Source organism: Lissotriton helveticus, chromosome 7, assembly GCF_964261635.1.
Source record: "Lissotriton helveticus chromosome 7, aLisHel1.1, whole genome shotgun sequence".
NCBI classification, from domain to species: domain Eukaryota; kingdom Metazoa; phylum Chordata; class Amphibia; order Caudata; family Salamandridae; genus Lissotriton; species Lissotriton helveticus.
The window spans coordinates 504,839,254-504,860,603 of NC_136068.1; the positions used below are offsets into that span (position 1 = coordinate 504,839,254).

General features: G+C 45.6%; 1 protein-coding gene across 1 annotated transcript in view; it reads left to right on the forward strand.

The window, feature by feature from the left end:
• Positions 1-21,350, forward strand: part of LOC144768685 (uncharacterized) — a 9,047,330-nt gene that overhangs the window by 1,604,249 nt on the left and 7,421,731 nt on the right. Inside the window, exon 9 of the mRNA XM_078652515.1 lies at positions 379-405. Coding sequence (XP_078508641.1) covers positions 379-405 — 27 coding nt within the window. The remainder of the gene's footprint in view (positions 1-378; positions 406-21,350) is intronic.

Here is a 21,350-nt window from a genome sequence, read left to right on the forward strand (position 1 = left end):
GTATTTTAAATCGGTTCTCAATTATTTCCAGTTAAATACTTTAAGTTCCATTATAATATCAAATACCTATGAGGCATGCTCAATCAGTTGTCTAGTGTAGTGCCCTCCATTTCTATGTTCAATTCTGTTTTTGCTCTGCTTGCAGTGCTTTATGTTACAGTACAGTGCGTATCACAAGTGTGCAATGTGTTACGTGAGTGTGCAATACATTCTAATTCTTCAGAGTGACTGTACTTTACTGTGGCTTATGATAGTGCCCATTGCTTTAATCTACATTGCGGTCAGTTCTCTGTTGTTGCTTGTCTGGTGTTTTTCTGTGTGTACTTCGCCCTTCTAATTGTTTTTATAACTTACACTAATTTATCATATTTCTTTCAGTAATGATGGAATATACTCTTCAGTCAGGTAACTGGGCTACTTTTCCCGTTTTTTCTTTTCTTTCATTCGTGTATTTTTATGAGAAATGACACACCCTGTAAAATAAGTGTAGTCATATTAGAAATCAGGTTGCACTATATCAAAGTACAATACAGTAAATGCATAAACAGTTCACGTTATGGCAATAATTAATCACATCAAACCTTAGCAGTTAAATAATCCAAAGAAGGATGACTGGCGTTGGTTCTCAAACATCTTTTCTTCCTGTAAAAAAGATTCTAAAACTACCGTCCATCGCATCATTAAGTATAGTGTATGTTCTGAGGTAACGGGTTTTTAGGAACCCGTTTGGTGCCAGGGGATAACACCCGAAGACCTCTGAGTTCTCCCTGTTCCGGACCACAGAAACACGGAGTCTTCTAGTCGAGTCAGAGATCGAGTTTTATTGATAGCTACCAAGTAACAGGTGTCCTAGAAGCACGACAAACACGGGTCATGTGTTCTCAGGAGACTGTTCGTTTTTACAGAACCAGCCTTCTCCTTATATACAGAAATAATAGCTGCGAGCGAGAATTCTTGAGTTTATGATATGGCTATACACATATTTCTACAATAATACAAAAGAGCAAAGTCATGTAGGCAAGCCCGTATTTTAGATGTCCAATGTGTGATAGATTACTCTGCCAAGCCCGGAACGCCCATCAGATATCGATGAAACCCCAATAAAGGAAGGCACCTCCTAGTCATAAAACTGGCCATAAACAGGGAACAGGACAGGTGTGTGTTTGTAGAAAGCATGGTTTGTATGTAATGAATGGTTTGAGGAATGTTATGTATCGATGCTATCGCATTTGGCCACTGGGCGAGGGGCTGCCCAGACAGGTTTGGCTAAAGGCGATGGAGTCAGTTGGGACAGGTCAAGGGGAAGTCAGGGAAGGAGGACGTGTCCTTTTAGATCAAGCTCGACCTTTAATTGACTTATCATGAGGGCAAGACGTAAGATGGATGCCGTTCACAAAATGGAGTCTAAGGGTTTGGGACGGAAACTACGATTTGGGGGTGTTGGCGACCCTCGATTATGACGCAAATGCATGGGAATGATGCCCTAATCATTATCGGTTCGCTGACACCAAATTCGTCATGGTACGTTGATATTTTGTGACACGGGTATTGGACCTCGATATCGGGATGACAACAGGGTCCAGATTTTCAGAACCACAGACCCTCCTTTTGCCCTTATGTAAGGCAATAATTCATATTAATCGGAGTCCAAATCCGTATGAAGGAATTTGTGGAGATGCTGCTGTAACATCATTCTGTTGCTCAGTTCGTCTCTTGACACAGGCTTCCGTACACATGACGTAGCACAGAGGCCACATAGTGCAGGAGCGCACTGTATACACAGGCAGAACATAAACAGAAGTGCTAAGATCATCCCAATGAAGATCAGTGTTTTCCATCCCCATGTAGCGATCAGTTCCCAGAACCACCCTAGTAAGGACCAATCTCCTTTTTCCACGTGGAGGGAATCAGATATTTCGTGTAGTTTAGAGATGGCTTGGTACACCGTCGGTGCGTTATCAGGGATGAAAATGCAACAACTGGATTGGATCACTCTACACACACCACCACGATCGGCGAGTATGATATCTAGGGCAACTCGGTTCTGAAGGGTCATAAGTCGATCCGACTGAAGTTCGGTCGTCAAATTTCCAAGGGCTCCGGCCGTTGTAGTCACGGCGGATTCAACTATCCTCGATAACTGGCGAATATTCCTGCTGTTTACCATAGGCCCCCAAAATGGCAGAAAACCCTTTGCGAAGTCAGCGAATTCCTGACCCGCGGTGTCGTCTTTACTCACGACACCTCTAGCTGTCCTTGTCCGATGGTAATCTGCTCTGGCCGTGTAAGTGGGAGGCAGCAGAAATGCGATAAAGCATGTACCTGAGAAGTCAGGGGGCAACCACGTGTAAGCTTGGCCATGGCAGACGAAGTACGTGCCTTTGGCTGCTAATAATATAGGGGAAGTTCGGGAAGCGAACACATATGTTTCCGCGCATTTACTCTTTCCTAATTGAGCTTTGGGATCCCTACCGATACCCTGTAAACATAAGTGACCTCGGTTGGGTACTATCCAAACTGGGCGGGATTTCTTTGCTGTCTGGCTCTTACTCGGGTAAACCCCATATTTGGTTACGTTCCAACGAGTGTACGGAGTGAGTTCATCTTTGGGAATCGTAAGATAGGTGTCGAACTCTCTACTCATATTTCTTATCCCTGCTATTAGTGCCTTTTTACTGGAATCACTTTCAGTAGAACGTGTCGGGTATGGTTCTAGGGCGAATAGGAACATGGTCTGGAAAGCCCACAGAGAACCATAATAACTGAAAGGCAGGATGAAGTATGGGATACCCTTATCCGTCGTGTGTGGCATGAGTCCACATATCCAACAGTTCGATGTGTTCATGATGGACTGGTGTTGGTGTAGGAGTTGAAGAAATGAGTTATTTACAAATTCGAGTCTTCTGGCAGATTCGTGTTCAGGGTGAAAGTAGTGTGGAGAGATAGTAGGAGGAGGCTGTGGCCGGGTGTCATTTGAAAAGGTAACTTGGAATACGAATAGAGTATAACCAGTCAAAAACATCGTTATGCTACACAACATTAAAATACATGTTATCAGAAACTTTCTTTTGGCCAGTACAGTGCATAATTGTCTTTCAAAGTTTGGGAGTCTGGTAGGTCTCTTTACCCTAGGAAACTCCATCCTCTAGTTGCTGCCCGCGGTGGTAGGTTGGTTCTGCCAGGGGGTGCGCTCTGTTCAGTCCAGGGTAACTCCCTTGGACCAACCAGAACCGTTGACCTAAACGTCCCCAGTTGCACTCCCCAGCCTTCAACCGCGACCCTAGCAGCAGAACCGGATGGCGGTTCGAAAATCAAAAATGAGCAAGTTTCCTGAGAGTGAGAGAGCTGAAAAATCAAAAATAGTTCTTGGGGGAAGGGAAAATCACATTCGTTTGCGTTTTTTTTTATTAGTCTCTTTGTCTTGACCTTAGATTATACTGTTCTTTCCCAGGTACGGTGTGGTCTTCAAACAATGTCTCAGGTTTGGTAGTGTCCAACTGCATAGACGGTGGCACAAGTCCTTGTAAAATACGATCACTCTCCTTTTCGGTACCAGTTTCTTTTAAACGTGCATCGCTGAAAGGGATGAAGCGGGGTATGGATTCTGACTCGGAGTCGGCAATTCCTTCGTTGACCCACCAGGCGTATGGAAGGGGCAGAGGGAGCCGTTTGCAATGGGTCCCGTGCACCCAGTTCTTTTTGCCGTCCACCCGAACCGCTGACCTCGTGGAAAGAAGTTCCAGGTAAGGTCCAGTCCACCTCGGCTGTCCATTGTTGGTGCGCTGGAAGTTCCGCACCAAGACCCACGTGCCGGGTGTGATGGAGTGACCTGGATTGTCAGAGGCTGGTGGAGAGGAACTGTGAACCTGTTGGTGTAAAACACGCAATTTAGTTGTCAATTCGCACAAATAGTCAAGCAGTACGGGGTGCTCTATTTCGCTAAGTTTCTTTGGTCTTGGCACGCCCCAGACGTTGGCTGGGCGGCCAAACACTATCTCGTGAGGGCTAAGTCCTAATCTGGAATGGGCAGTCATCCTAGTTGACAAGAGTGCTAGGGGCAAGGCGTCGGGCCATTTGAGACCTGTACTGGCTTGGATCTTGGCTAATTTGAGCTTTAAAGTGCCGTTGTAGCACTCTACCAATCCAGCTGATTGGGGGTGATTCGCAGAGTGGAATTTTTGCTGTATGCCTAAACATTCACACACTCTCTTCATCACGCGTCCTACGAATTCACTTCCATTATCACTCCAGACAATTCTAGGCATGCCAAACCTCGGGAAGAACTCTTTGACAAGGGCTTTCGCGGTTGACAAGGCAGTATTGTCTTTAAGGGGGTACGCTTCCACCCACCTGGAGAAAGCGCAAACAACAACGAGCACATACTTCAGATTGTTGCATCTCTCCATGTGAATGTAATCGAGCTGCAAAACCTCGAACGGATACGTTGGAGGCGCAAAATGACCAGCTGGAGTTGGGGTTCCCCTACCGGGATTGTACTTCAAACACACCATACAGTTTCTGACCACATTCTCTGCATATTTCGGGATGTTGCTATTTTGCCATACTGGGGCCAATACTTTACAGATTCCTCTCGAACTGATGTGTGCAAATCCGTGAGCCATTGTTACTACTGCAAGTACATAGGCGTTAGGCAATAACCATCGCTGGTGTTCTGACAATTCGACCCAACAACCATTCGTATCTAATCTACCCTTACTTTCTCTCCATTCATTCACCTCTTTCTCAGTTGCCTCGGCTTGTATAGATTTCACGCTTTCAATGGTGTCCTCACACATTCCTACATCAGTAATCCATCTAGCGGGACCTACAACATACATCCGACTCATTGTGTTCCTTGCAGTCTCTTTCGCAACCTCGTCTGCAAATGCATTCCCGCGGCCAACATCATCCTGAATCTTTTTGTGTGCACTACATTTTATAATGGCAACTTGTAGTGGCAAGGTCAGTGACTGGAGGAGCTCATTAACTAGCTGACCATGTTGTATCTTTGCACCATGTGACGTAAGAAACCCACGTTCACGCCACAATCTCCCAAAACTGTGAGCCACACCAAAGGCGTATTGGCTGTCAGTGTACACATTCACTCGTTTTCCTTTTGCTAACACACATGCTCTTGTAAGCGCAATTAGCTCTGCAGCTTGTGCAGAATTATGGGAAATTCGCGCAGTTTCTATAATGGTGTGTAATGTCGTTACGGCATATGCTGCAGTCGTATCACCATTCGGCAGCTTGAAACATGAACCATCAACCCATAAAGTATCATTGCATTCAGGAAGGGGAGTGTCCTGTAGGTCTACTCTCCCTTTTGTCTCTTCTTCTGTCCTAAAGCAGCAGTCATGTTTATCAATCTCGTCTGTTCCTGTCGGAATGGGTAATAACGTTGCGGGATTCAGTGTATCGCACCTCTTTATGTGGATGTGACTTGCTAGCAACGTAAGTTCGTAACTGGATAGTCGAGCGCTAGTAAGGTGTTGTGTCTTCGTCCTGTTTAGTAAAATGTCTACTGCATGCGGAACCATAACGATCAGAGTATTATTCATGACTAATCCAGCGGACTGTCGGATGCAGACAGCTGCTGCGGCGGTAGCCCTCAGACAACTTGGTAGGGCTTTAGCCACAGGGTCTAGAGTTGCCGAAAAATACGCGCATGGGCGCTGTCTGTCCCCAAAATGTTGTGTTAAAATTGATAATGCACAACCTTCCCTCTCGTGGACATATAATGTAAAAGGCTTACTGTAGTTGGGGTTTCCCAACACAGGAGCCGAACATAATGCATCACGCAACTTGTGAAAACTCGTCTGGCAATCTTCAGACCAAGGCATAGGATTTGGCGTGTCTTTACAGAGTAGTGCCAGCAAGGGTTTAACTAGTAGTGAGAAATTCGGTATCCATTGTCTACAGTACGATGTAATGCCCAAGAAGGCTCGAACCTCTCTCTGTGTCCTTGGGGCACTTAGTTCTGCGATTGCCTGTATTCTTTCTGGTGTCAGTCTCCTTCCCTCCTTCGACAAGATGTGACCTAAGTAGGTTACTTCTTGTCGGCAAAATTGTAGTTTGGAAAGAGAGACTTTGTGCTTCATGTCACATAAGTGATGCAATAATGATAACGTAGCTTTCTTGCAAATCTCTTCAGTGTCTGCAGCGATCAGTAGATCGTCTACATACTGAATCAGAGTTGAACCATTTGGTAGAACAATCGTGTCTAGTTGTGTTTTCAGGGCCTGACTGAATATTGATGGGCTTTCGCAGTAGCCTTGAGGAGCGCACTTGAAGCGGAAACTTCGTCCTCCTAAATTAAATCCGAAAATATCTCTACTCTCCTCAGCAATCGGGATGCTGAAGAAAGCGTTCTTCAGGTCAATCACCGAGAACCAATTTGCTGAAGCTGGAACCATCGTCAATAAAGCAGTAATGTCGGGGACAACTGGAAACTGTGGGATAACTATCTTGTTCACTTCTCTGAGGTCGATCACGAACCTATACACAGGGGGTTGTGAAGGATCAGTACGTTTTAAGACGGGCAAAACTGGACTGTTACAAACATTTCCTGTTGTTTCTTCGATGACGTCTTTATCAATCAGGTCATAAACAATCGTCAATAACGCCTTTTCACATTCGCTAGATATTTTGTATTGGGGAATACGTGGCAACCTAATGTTGGCTTTCAACGTTATGACATACGGTGCTATCTCCAAACGACCTACATCATTAGAACCGTTTGCCCAGAGTGCATCAGGAAGACACGACAATTCAGTTGCAATATTTTCTTTCGACACATACATTGGAGAAATGACTTTCTTACCGAAAGTAAGTTGTACTCCTAATGGTGAACAGTACAAAGTCGCATATAACCTTTTTAGCAAATCCAATCCTAACAAATTTTCACCACAACCTGTTGTAAGAATGAGGGGTGCCTCTAATTCGCATGGACCAATAGAAAGAGATACAGGACTGGAGATCGGGTTTCTAACAGGGGCGCCAGAGAAACCTACTGAGACATTCATTTCGCCAGACAAAGGTGCGCCAGGAAGTTTCGAGTGCATGATAGAACTTTTTGTAGCACCAGTATCCAGCAGAAATGGCTCTGACACTCCTGAGGCTATTACCTCGACATAAGGTCCATTCTGATCTACTGGAACTGAAACAACTCCCTCTCTTTGTCCATGGCTGTCCTAGCAATCGTTAACCTCGTATTCATTTTCGGTGTAATAGTCGTCAGCATAGTACTGAGCTGACCTGGTCGACGCATTATTTTGTTGGCCGAAGCTGTTCATTGAATTCTGAGGCGTAAAAGAAGTTGTATTCTGTGTGGAATTTCCACGGCCCCTACCTCTAGGGGCATGTTGAACACCTCTTCCCCTTACACCCGAAGCACCGCTCAAACGTCGCGCAAGAGCCAGACAATTACTTTTAAAGTGACCCTCTTCCTTGCAATATGCACATTGATTCGGGCCATAAGCAATACGCTGGTGGGAAAACTCGTTTCCTTGCGCGTTTCTCGAATACTGATGTTGCGGTTGATAACTGGGCTGACTAGCCGTATGAGGCGGATAAGCTTGCTGGAGAAGAACTTTAGTTTTTAAATCTTTTGTCTTTCTGTCTACTTTATCTAGCTCGTCTTTGCGCCTATTTTCATAGTACTGGGCCGTAGCTAAAATTTGAGCTGACGTAGAGACAGCTCAAGCACTCTCTGAATCTTTCAATTTATTACACAGTTCAGGGATTAAATTATGTACGAACTTGTCTACAAACAATCTTTGGCCACCCTCGGTAGCCATATCCTGACCACTATGATCGGTGAAAGTCTCCTCGAATCTTGTGAAAAAGTCAGACACATTCTCATCTTTCTTCTGCTTGCATGAAGATAGCTTGTCCCAGTTCACGCGTACTTCAGGCATTATTGTTTTCATGTATGCAATAATTCTACCGGGAAGTTCAGCTATTAACGGCTCAGGTTTAGAACCACCAATTTGTCTAGCATCTATAGCGGCAATGTTCGCCCATGAGTCACCTAGTTCTTGGGCATGGTTCGTATGGCGTATTTTGCTCCATAGAGGATGTGGGACAACGTTCCCAAACAGCATGTCTATGTCCGCTAAATTCATTATACATGAGCTTGCAGTTTGCGATAATTCCTTATAATACCCAGTCGGGTTTTTACGAGGATCAGGCAATGTCTGCTTGAGCGCCAAGACTTCGGATCGTTTCCAGGGGACATGTACCCATACACGCTGGAAATGAGGCAGAATTGGCGGTACTACATTTGCATCGCCTTCCCTCCAAACCGGAGGAACCTCTCTCATGGGGTACTGTCTCGCTCTTTTCCTATCTGATACGTCGTCTTCGTATAATGATCTAGAGACGTTTCCTTTACTCCTATAAGAGAGTAATAACTCTATCGCTCTCTCAACATCTCTGCCTGTAATCATGCCTTCGTGGAACTTAAAGCGTGTACGCCATAGTTCGTTCATTGTGTATGTGGGATCATTTGTCTCCAAATCTTCGCCCAGATATACACACATTTCTTCGAATACGTATCTCTGAGTGGGTGCATTCCATTGACGGAAAACTTCCATAACAGACTGAACATCATATCTAACAGTATCCGTAATCCATTTACGGGCTAGTTCATTTAGCACTTTTCTTTCCTCGTAATCAGGCAGTGTACTACGTAACTGTCTATCTTCTGTTTTAGGGGTCGTCTTAGGCGACCCGAAGAAAGGTGAAAGCAGACCAGTGACGGTACCTGTCACTCTTTGTCTAATAGAAGGAGAAGCTTGCGGAGGAGCAAGTGCATTGGAAAAAACAGGCTGAGGCAAAGAAGAAGTAGAGGCAATAGTAGAGGAAGTTGAAGTAGTAGCAGACGTGGTATCATAGACAATAGCTGGAGCTGTAGGCAAAGTCGTAGAAGTAGATGGGGTAGGTAGCAAAGATGGCGGCCCTTGAGAAGGCTGCGCCGGAGAAGTAGGAACCAGCTGAACAGTAGCTGGCGTGTGTGCAAGAGCTGCGTTTCGTGCGCCGGGGCGTGGTATAGAAAAACGCTTTGGCGTTGTAGTAGCGTCTAACGCATAAGGTGGAGGTGAGCTTAATAAGTGGGACATTAATGGATCTTTCTCGGATCTTTCCTCTTGACCTTGTCCCTTATTTGGTAACATCGGGTAGCATTTATCTACTGCTAGTTTCTTGCTCCTAAGTATTTGTTCGCTTTCTTGCTCTTCCTCGTTATCCCTGTATGCAACGGCGGCTTGCACCATTGACATACCTCTTTTATTCTTTTTTGCTAACTTTATTTCTTTCTGTTTGGCTTCTTTGCGCCATAAGCGAAAAGAGTCAAACATCGCCGGCCGGGCTTTTCTCTTAAATAATTTGACCTCTAGGTTATCTAATATTTCGGAGTCGAAACTACCATATTGGGGCCATTTTAAAACACCATCCTTGCGGGTGTATTTTATCCACACTTCATTATATGTGATAGGGCCTACGCCGTGCTTTATGTAGAGCTCATATGTTGGAGTTCCAATTGGAGGAACCGGACAGGAATCCTCTAATCGGGAGTCCTTACTATAACCAAGACAAAACAAGTTTCCAAGTCTGCTAAAACCAGGCATCTTTGCTCACTAGTCTAGCTTCAAACTTCAAAGGATTATCAATTACGATATTTCTCGCGAAAACACAAGTCCTTCGGCTTTGGGGCTTGCAAGTACCAAATCAAGGCGTATCTCAAGGATACCAAAAAACTAAGGACAAACTAAGGACTGGGAGACGCTCCACTTATACTTAACTGAAGTATTAGAAGATCGGTGACGTCGCTAGAAGACTCGTCTATCGTTTCGCTCTACCAAGGATCACTGGGTCCAAAACAAGGCGATAGTCAGGGCAGCAGTCCTTCGTAGCCGTCGGGACGCGGGGAACCTCGCAGCAAAGACCTTCGGAACCACGTCGACATACAGGGGTCGCTGAAGTGGCTGGCCGTCCTCCGGAATTTTCACACGAAGCTCCTCACGAACATCTGGCTTGGACCGTCGCCGCTTGATACCGCCCTACGTTGGGCGCCAACTGAGGTAACGGGTTTTTAGGAACCCGTTTGGTGCCAGGGGATAACACCCGAAGACCTCTGAGTTCTCCTGTAGTGTAGTTCCTATCTTCCCAATAGGCTCTGCGCATTGGAATAATACCTACAGCAGTAAAGGCCTAGGCCAGACGTTAACTAGGTCTACTACTGTCGATACTAGACTTAAGTTTTGGGTTTGCCAGCGTAGCTCAGAGTTCGCTAGAAACTTTCTCGAATGTTCAGGAAAGAATTAACTCCCCTGATTAGACAAGAAGGGATTTAGTTTCTGACAACCATAGAACATGACAACTTTGCTCTCCCCTAATCAAGAGTCAATCTCGAGAGTCGTGTGAGCACAAGGCAATTATTTTACTCAGTCAGTACGTGCATTCTTAGTCTCATCAGATTGTAGAGAAAAGGAAGAGACGGGCGTGTTCAATAAAAAGGTGTTATTTATTGATCAGTCTCTTTTCTCGTACAAGAGAAATGGATCGATATTATTGCAATACTTATAGTTAAGTAAAGTGCATACATTAAAAGCAATAGTATAAAATAATACTGTAAAAACATTGATATGGTTTCTGAGCCATATGATGTTTAAAATGATTAAAATATATTTACATACACATATACATTTGACTAAACGTACTCAACTGGTGTTTCTAAATACGCCTACCCCGTGTACCTGACCTAAGTCTAATGCGTGGGCGGGAATAGAAAGTTACAGTTTAAGTTAAGTTTGTTTTTGCCAAGTGAATAACTAAAGAATTCTCTGTGAGGGGTTATTCAGTTCTGTACCTGGAAGTTAGGATGAATGAGGAATGGTATCTCTTTCTCTGCTCTCGATATTCCAGGCTGCCTGCGAGGGCTGCCCAGAAGCGCCGGTGCTGGGTCTCTCGGCTTGAGATAGCAGCGCGTCTCTCAGCGCGTCAGGAAGGCGGGGCTGCTGCCAGCGGGGTCTGCTTCTGCTCTCGGCTTCGGCAAGTATGGCTGCTCCGTCTCGTCACCACGCGTGTGTTTGCATAGGGCAAGATCGGCAATATTTATACCTTAAAGGTGCCGAGATTGACGTAAGGATGGACATAGATACGTCAATAAAGATGTCATACGTCTTGCTCGTTAGCACATTCTTTACTAAAGTTCTCTGTGAAATCAAAACAATGGCCGCACGGATTTTCCAGGTTGTCATAGGTTTGATTTGTTATGAGAACGTCGTATGCCTTATCAGGGGCTGGAGGAATGTCGCTTGTCTAATTAGATCTCAAGCGTTATGACCTAATCAGATAACACGTTCCTGTGCCGTAGTGTGACTGCGTCAGATAACGGTATCTGCATCATGGGGGCTTTTCTTGCCTCATGGGCTGACTGTTAGTTAACTTGATAGTTAGTTTAACCAGAATAGGGTCAGGAATAGGGGGATCGATTCAGAACCTATAGGAATACATGACACTCCCTGTTCCGGACCACAGAAACACGGAGTCTTCTAGTCGAGTCAGAGATCGAGTTTTATTGATAGCTACCAAGTAACAGGTGTCCTAGAAGCACGACAAACACGGGTCATGTGTTCTCAGGAGACTGTTCGTTTTTACAGAACCAGCCTTCTCCTTATATACAGAAATAATAGCTGCGAGCGAGAATTCTTGAGTTTATGATATGGCTATACACATATTTCTACAATAATACAAAAGAGCGAAGTCATGTAGGCAAGCCCGTATTTTAGATGTCCAATGTGTGATAGATTACTCTGCCAAGCCCGGAACTCCCATCAGATATCGATGAAACCCCAATAAAGGAAGGCACCTCCTAGTCATAAAACTGGCCATAAACAGGGAACAGGACAGGTGTGGGTTTGTAGAAAGCATGGTTTGTATGTAGTGAATGGTTTGAGGAATGTTATGTATTGATGCTATCGCATTTGGCCACTGGGCGAAGGGCTGCCCAGACAGGTTTGGCTAAAGGCGATGGAGTCAGTTGGGACAGGTCAGGGGGAAGTCAGGGAAGGAGGACGTGTCCTTTTAGATCAAGCTCGACCTTTAATTGACTTATCATGAGGGCAAGACGTAAGATGGATGCCGTTCACAAAATGGAGTCTAAGGGGTTGGGACGGAAACTACGATTTGGGGGTGTTGGCGACCCTCGATTATGACGCAAATGCATGGGAATGATGCCCTAATCATTATCGGTTCGCTGACACCAAATTCGTCATGGTACGTTGATATTTTGTGACACGGGTATTGGACCTCGATATCGGGATGACAACAGGGTCCAGATTTTCAGAACCACAGTTCCCAGTTTATTTACAGACAAATAAAATCTGTCCTATGATCAGAGACGAGCAAACAATGCAAACAATTTCAGTTTGGCCTTTAATATTGTCTTGCCACCTATTCTAATTGCTGATAAAAAATATTTGAAGTGTGCTAGTTAATTGCATATTACTGATAAAACTCAGTTGCACAGCTATTAATCTCCATTATTTTTCCAGTTTAGAATAAGATGCAAACATATATATGATACTGATCACTAGACATTGTAAACAGAGTCTCATTTAATCGTAATTTTATAGAAGACAAACCCAGTGTAATATATGTCAAATAGTATTTATCAAAGAATGTGTCCAGTGTTGGGGCACGAGCTCAGCATCCTTGTCCGATTATCAGGATATTCAATTGGAATACATTTGCACACCATATTTTAAATAGGAATTAACATATTCAGTGATAGTATGGCATGCAGCTTAAGTATACTTCCTGTGAGAATTGTGGAGTATTATTTGGTGTGGTATAATACACACACAACACCATCTTGGGCCCATTTAGGCCCGTTTGTACAACCTCTCACTCAAACCTGTGTAGCTGTGGCTTCGAACAGCAAGGCTTAAACAATTAAACTAGTGTAAAGCATTTAGAAGCTCCAAATAACAAAATAAGAAAGTCTCACAGCATGAAAAGAATCAGACACCACTTTGCAATCATAGATTATATTTTAATGAAATGTTTGACACCAAGATGAGCAAAATCCACCGGAGGATTCGGGAGGTATAGATTTTCAAGTAAAATGGAAATCTCAGCCTTTAGTCTAAAGCACAAACAAGCATTGGCAAGTTTAGAAACTTTTGAAAAGTTTTAAATAGTTGTGTTTAACCACTCTGGCCGGGACTGGTCAACCAATTTAAACAGAGGGACCAATAAGGAGTAGTCGGAGTGTTACCTGGGCACCAAAGCAGTCTCAAGTCCAGATCCACACTTTACCCAAGCACCGCCTTGGATTTCAATAAAGTGGTCCTAATGCTGAGGATGCTAAAAGATGCTAGGACTGCTCTGTGGTCAACGGGGGTCTTCCTGGAATTACTCCTCAGTCCACGGGTGAGGTGGTGCGACTTTGGGCACAGGAGTCAGTGTCCCACGACATCCGCTGCCAGCCAGCAGAAGTTCAGTCACAATTTAGCTTCTGGTCTCCGGATACAGCAGTTCCAGCGGTATCCTGTGGTAAAGACTAGTGTCTTTCTTGGGCATCCAATTTGCACTCTGATGAATCTCCTGGATCTGCCAGACTCTGGAGCAGTTGTCTTGGTTGCATTTTGTCAGTTAGCTGAGATTCATTAAGAGTGGCTACCAACCAGCCAGAATGAACTACTTAACGTTTTATGGTTTGGTAGTGGAAGAGAGAGTCAGGCAACAGACTCTTGGAGTTCGCCTTTTCTGTCTGGGGCTCAGGAGAAACGTTTCCACGAACCAGGCACCACAGGCACAGTTCTCTCCTTTTTAGCTCAACAAGAAACAGGTGGCAGTCCAGTGGTTAGTGCAGCCACTCCTGCCAGGTCCGGGGGTCAGCAGGGTAGTCAATTCAAGTAAAAAATATATTTATTCACTGCATTTTTGTAGCATAAAAAATTAATAAAGGTAAATACAGTACATACAGAATAAATAAATATCCATCAAGATGCAGTTATAAACCTGTACAGCATTCAAAATTATCACAGCAATTGCACATTTCCTTAGTTTTAGTATATGCCAGGTTAAAGAGGCATCACACAATATATCAGAATCAATCAGTTTGGAATTTGTAGAGCACTGCTAATCATCCATGAAGGTATCCAGGAGCTTGGATCCTGCTTCAATCAAAGAACCAGGTCTTGAGTTGTTTTCTGAATTCTGTGAGAGAGGCATCTACTCGGAGGTGGAGGGTAGGGTCGTTCCAGGATTTGCCGGTGAGGAAGGAGAAGGAATGTTCTCCACTGTGACTTTGACATATGCCGGGAGTCTGAGCGAGGAAGGCAGAGCGCAGGTTTTTGGAGATTTGGTGGTATTTCAATTGGTGGTCGATGCATTCTGGTCCTTGGCCATGGAGGGCCCCGTAGGTGTGTATCAGCATCTTGAATTGGCATCTTTCTTGAATGGGAAGCCAGTGGAGGTTCCTGAGTTGGCGAGTGATGTGGGTATATCTGAAGAGGTTGAGAATGAGCCTGGCAGCTGAGTTCTTCTGGAGCCTTTTCAAAAGTTGAGTGGTGATTACTGCATAGAGCATGTTGCCATATTAGAGTTGGCTGGTGACTAGGGCTTGTGTGACTTTTTTCCTGGTATCAACGGGGATCCATTTGAAGACCTTTCAGAGCATGAGATGGGTGTTGAAGAAGTTGAAGCCGACTGCGTGATCTGGTGTTTCTTAGATAGTTTGCTGTCCCGGATAATGCCAAGGCTGCAGGCATTGTCTGTCGGTGTGGGTCTAAGTTCGGAGCTTCAGGCAGGTGGTCTTCATCCATTCAACGACGCTCGTCATGCAGTTGTGGAAGTGGTTTCTGTTGCTGAAGGGTTCTTCTGAGAGCGAGAGGATGAGCTGGGTGTTGTCTACATAGGAAATTATGTTGAGGCTGTGTGTTCTGAGGATGTTGTCCAGGGGTGTCATGTAGGTATTGAATAGGATGGGGCTGAGGGATGAGGCTTGTGGGATGCCGCAGATGATGGTCTTGGTTTCTGACATGATCGCTGGTAGTCGGCTTTTCTGGATTCTTCTTGTAAGGAAAGATGTTATCCATTTGAGGGCATCGCCCTGGATCCGGATGTGGCGGAGTCTCTTTATGAGGGTGTGGTGGTATACAGTGTCTAAAACTGCTGAGAGGTCAAGGAGGATCAGGGCTGCTGTGCTTCCTGGGCCGAAGAGGGTACTTATGTTGTCAGTGGCAGCGATCAGGGTGGTTTCAGAGCTATCATAGGCCTGGAAGCCGGTCTTGGAGGTGTACAGTGGTTGTTGTTCTCCAGGCGTTGAGTGACTTGTCAGTTGATTGCCTTCTCGAGGAATTTGGTGGGGAAGGAGAGAAGAAAGATGGGGCGGTAGTTCTTGAGATCGCTTGGGTTGGCGAATGGTTTCTTGCGGAGGGGTGTGACCTTTGCGTGTTTTCCATTGATCTGGAAAGGTGGCTGTGGTGATGAATGCGTTGAATATGGAGGTGAGTTTGCTGCTTGTTTACTCCAGTATTGGAACTTTCATAGATTCCCATAGCTTGCACCATTCCCCGTCGTCGGAATGGGAGTCTCGGTAAATAAGATAACAGAGCAGTAGGTACAAAAGAGAAAGAAAACGGCCTAGGCTTCATATCATTTTGTAGCATATCCACCTTTTTTTGTAAAAGAGACCAAACTAATGCATTAACCACTCAGATCAGCCTCACCCCTTAGAACCTTCCCGAGAGAGCCTCAAAGCCTCAGATTTTCTACCGCACGTTGTGCTAGGGAGTCTCCACTGAGCTTTGCTCAGATTTCTTTACAACTGTGTTTTTTTTTAAACTTTATTTCTGGTTTTTACACAGACAAGTAGCAATGATGATACAATGCAGATTATAATAACAATTGCGGCAAGTGACAACCATAATAAATCATGCAGTGTACTGTCACACACGGCGACGTAGGCCAGCAGCAAGGAACAATCCAATATAAGACACATGTTATACAAAAAAACAATCAGCATTGTAGTTCAGAATGAAAGAGGACATCCACGTCTCCGGGAGGAGGACTAAGTCAAGCAGTCGGGAGGAAAAAATGTCGAAGCCCCATGTCAGCCATCACCCAACAGCCACATCCAACAAAGTACATCTAGCCCACTCCCTCTGGGACTATGCCAGCCGCTGCCTGTGAACCCTGTGCCGCCTTGTGTCAGCCACGTATTCAACTGTGTTTCATCTGTTTTCCTACAGTTTTCTCTTCAGGATGTCAGACAAGGAGAAGAAGGCTTTATTTAAAGCTTGTACCACCTGTTCAAAGAAGAGGATTTATGTGGAGGACAAGCATAAAGATTGTATTTATTGCTTGTACCCTGACCACAAGGCCACTGACTGTAAGACCTGTCGGACCTTCATTCAAAGACCTTGAGAGACCGCGAGGGACGTTTACTTACCTGGCTACAAAAGTTAAAGCCACGAAAGGAACCAATATCCAGTGACAGTGATAATGCCTCCTCTGCGACATCTTCGAGGAGATCTCAAAAAAGGGGTAGGTCTTCTCCTTCTACTTCGGCTGACCCCCCCTGCCAAGGCTTTGCAAAAGACCTCTGATAGGTATTACAGGCACAGTCCCGTCAAATCTCCTCACTGAGGTGTAAAGGAGAGGGAAGGACTGGTTTCTGAGGTACTTTCTATTCAGAAGGCGAGCCATGGACCTTCTATGTCACCTCCAACCTCTGAGAAGCCAAAGCTGTTAAAAAAACCAGCTTCAATACCTCCTGAGGGAAAATATGACAAGAAGATCTGTCCATCGACGATGACAACATCAGGTACGTCGATGACGGATTCAAAGATTCAATTGACCTTGATTTCAGCTCCATCGACGGACTCGTCGACGAAAGCTTCGTCGTCTTCAGTGCCTTCGTCGACACGACAATCTGAGGTGCCAGTCACAATGTCATTGACGATGATGACTACCTCGGCGTCGACAAGGATGACGTCGATGATGGTGTTGACGTCGACATCAACATCTACATTGGTACTGATGACGAGCTCGTCAACGGTTCTGCTGACGATCATTCCATCGTCGTCGACGGTCCAATCTTCGTCGACGATTCCTCCTCCAACAACCTCGTCGACGATACAAAAAGTGGCAATTTCAATACAAAGACACCAGATTACCCCGGAGATTATATCTCCTCTGAGAGTGCCACCACTACCTCCAGCACTACTTTTGGAGGAGGAATTTTCAGACGAGGATGAGGGTCCTTATGGGGTTGCATACAGCCCATCCCAATTGTGTGTAAAATACCAGGACTCAGACTCAAGGACTATTATATGGACCAGCAGCAATACCTGCCACAAACTAGATCTCAAGAACAGTCTCAGCAGGGCATGATGCCATGCCGTCTTCACTTATTAATGATCTACAATTCATGTTGTTGGATTACAGGAGAAGATTTCCATCACAATCCTCTGACAAACAGACAGTGCAGGTACCTCCACATCTACCTCAACAAAAAGAGGTGGATACAAAGTATTCTTCTGACACTGTAGTTCCTCAACTTTCACAAGCTCCGTTCCCGGAACCAACAGATTGTCACCAGAATGTTGTCACAGTGCATGATGACTCACCAGATGATGACCAGAACATAGAAAAAGTCCCAGATCCAGACAGGGAATGGGATGACTACGTTATTCTGGATCCCGCTTCACCATCACCGGATCCGGTGGATTCTCCTCCAGCGGACATTGGAGGCTTCCACAATTTAATGGAAAAGGCTTCCAAATGGTTTGATCTTCCCATACCAGCAGTACAGTTGGAATGTTTTCTTTATGATTTTAAAGAGCCTTACCGAAAGTCTGTCTGTTCTATTCCGATTGTGGAACATGTATGGAGTGTGGGGATGAAGGTAATGCAGACTCCAGCTACCGTCATCCCTGTTCTTCCTCGACTGGAGAAAAAATACAAGGCTCCAGAGGATAGTACCGCTTGCCTGGTTGGCCAACTGAAGCCTGACTCTGTGATTTCTCAAGCGGCCCAGAGGAAGTCAAAGAATCCATCGGCTCCCCTTACCACACCACCGGATAAGAAGGGTAGGCGATTAGATAATGTGGGAAAGAGGTTCTCCTCTATGTCCAGCCTCCTGGTCAGGGCTACTAACGCCTTAGCAATTTTGGGGCGATATGATCGCCAGATGTGGTGCGACTTATCTCCTTATTTGGACCAGCTGCCAGAGGGAGCAAAAGCGGACGGAAAGAAGATCCTGGAGGAAAGAGAGCATTCTTCTCCAGAAATTATTGATTGTGCAATGCACATTGCTACCACTGCTTTCCGCTCTTTGGCGGGTGCGGCTGTCCTTAGACAACAAGGTTGGCTTCGGGCCACCTGGTTTCGCCCGGAAGTTCAAAATAAGATCCTAGATGTGCCATTTGATGGAGAAATTCTTTTTGGAAAGCATGTGGATGACGCGCTACTGGATATAAAGAAGGGCGCGCAAATGGCAAAGTCCCTTGGGACTTTGCAATACTGCAAAGTACCTTTCCGTGGAGCAAGAGGGGGAGGTTTTTCTTCGTAAAGGGGTGGATACCAGCAGCAGCGCTATTCCTCCTATTCGCAGCAGTCACAGTCTTACAGACCCCAGTATTCTCAGCGACAAGGCCAATCGTAGTCTTTCTCTTGCCAACCTTCAAGAGGACAACAAGGGCGTCAGGGGAGAGATTCCTCTGAGCGCCAATAGCGGCTTCCCGGCTCTGTCTCCTGTTCCTTCACCCCCTGGACCACCAGGGGGGGAGGTGGCAGGATATCACAACACCTCCACAGCTGGGAAATCATAACATCAGATCGGTGGGTCCTCAATATCATCCGGTTTGGCCACACACTAGAGTTCCAACACCTTCCACCCTCCAGAGCCCCTCGCGCCACCGAATCCAAACATCTACACCTTCTACATCTAGAAGCTCACCAACTGCTTCTCGAAGGAGCGATAGAACCGGTACCTCTGTCCCAACGCGGCAAACGATTCTATTGCCGGTTCTTCCTTGTTCGCAAGACAGTAGAAGAATGGTGCCCAATTTTCGACCTGAGGGAGCTCAATGCCTATCTCATAAAACTCTTGTTTCAGACGGTATCCCTTCAGGACATTTTGCGGCTTCTCAATCCAGGCAATTACATGGCCACTCTGGTCTCGAGGACGCATACTTCCACATTACTATCCACCCGGCCCACATAGGATGTTTCTACGCTTTACAGTAGCCAAGAGCCTTTTTCAATTCAAGGTCCTGCCTTTCGGACTCAGATCTGGGCCACGGATATTCACACAGGTATTGGCCCCAGTTGCAGCCTTTCTCAGAAAACAATCGCTAGATGTTTTCCCTTACCTAGACGATTGGTTGATAAAAGCACCGTCTTCTCAGGCAACTACAAGAGCAGTCGAAGGTTGCATTCAACTTTTCAATCATCTGGGACTTCAACTCAACAAGGACAAATCAGTCCTCTGTCCTTCCAGGTCAGCCAAGTTTCTGGGGGCCATCCTGGATACAACTTGTTGCAAGGCTTTTCCATCAGAAGAAAGACAGAAAAGACTGATTTCCTCCGCCCGCCGATTACAAACATGACTGTCTCTGTCTGTTCGCCTATACAAATCTCTTCTAGGATCAATCTAATCTTGCATTCCCTTAATTCTGCATTGCAGGCTTCATATGCGCCCGCTCCAAGAGCAACTGGACATGCAGTGGCGCCAAGCGGAAGGCTCGTTCGACGAAGATAATCATCACTCCTCTTATGAAAGAGGCGGCCAGCTAATGGATGATCAAGGACAATATCTCAAAGGGTCTCATTTTCACAGTTACTCCAGCTCCTTTGATACTTTAAAAAAATAATTTAATTTATTTATTGGCATTTCAAAAACAAAAACAGGCACAAAGGACAAAGGCATCAAATCAAGGCATTGAAGAATACATTCTGCGTTTAAGTATAAAAACAAACCATCTACAAATGGTACAATTCCATAAACACAATTCGAATGTAGACCATCCCAATGTGACAGCGAAAGTCATAAAGAGACAGGAATATGTCAGTTTACCATCCCGGTGTACCCCTCTCCCTCGGATCGTGGCAAAACCCCACCTGGGGTGAGTACCTCCATCCTCCATCCTCCATGTATGTGGTCTGTCTGGAAAGCGCGCGTGTCCCAGAGTGTGGACCCTCCACAAGGAGAATTATGTATCCGCCGTTAAGCTACCCACCCCTGTATGTGTGTCTGCACTATCCACATCTGATGTGTCCTGTGTGGGTCTCCTGTCCAGGAATAATGACCAAAAGTTCGTAGGTCTGTTACGTGGGGGCAACAATTCGCTATATAACTCTGTATGTGTGCTGCAATATAGTTTTTGTGAGTCCACTGCATTAACGTCGGCGTAGGACCTCGCATCCAAGAGAGAGCAACGCATCTCCTGGCAATGAGGGAGGCCATATCGACCAGCCTTCTAAGGTCCTTCTGGAGGGGTTTAAAGTAGCCCAGAATAGCCTGCAGTGGGTCCGGAGACAGTGTTAGGTCAGTGACCCTATTCACTCCCTCATATACTTTACACCAAAAAGATGCAATCCCCGGGCAAGACCAGGCCATATGGAGAAAATCGGCCACCATAGCTCTGCATCTCTCACATTGGGGGCTCTCTCGTAGTCCATATCTATGGAGTCTTTCAGGGGTATAATACACCCTGTTAAGGAATTTAAAATGTACCAGCTGGTGTCGTCCGTTGAGCGATATTCGCTTCGTGCTCGAGCAGCAGTACTGCCATTTCTCGTCTGTCATTTCTACTGCTAAGTCTCTCTGCCATTCCAAGCATGGTTTAGCATATTCCGCATTCCTTTCCGAGAGGGCTATAAGATACAAAGTGGATACCAATTTAGTAAGGAACTTGGACTTAATAATGTTGGTTAAGGCCGTAACCTCCGGGGGTTCCGTTATGTCTTCCCCTAGGAGGTCCTTGAGCGCATGTTGCACCCTATGGAACTGAAAGCGCGATAGTAGCAAATGAGATTCTCCCTCCGACTCGATCTCAGCCCAGGAGCATGCAATGCCTTCCGCAAAAAGATCCCCCATATTGTGTATATCTAGTGTTCCCAACGCGGCTATCACCCCTTTTTCCCTGCATGGAGCAAGCCAAGAACACCATGCGAGCGGAGCCACCGGGGCATATAACATCCATCATATGGTGCTACACGTGTGTGACCGCATTTAGCGAGTCTAGGATACCAGTGCGGCGGTCTCGGGGTCGAGACAGTAATGCGGGCAGAAGGACAGGGTCTGCGACAATAGTTTCTATACGTATATGTGG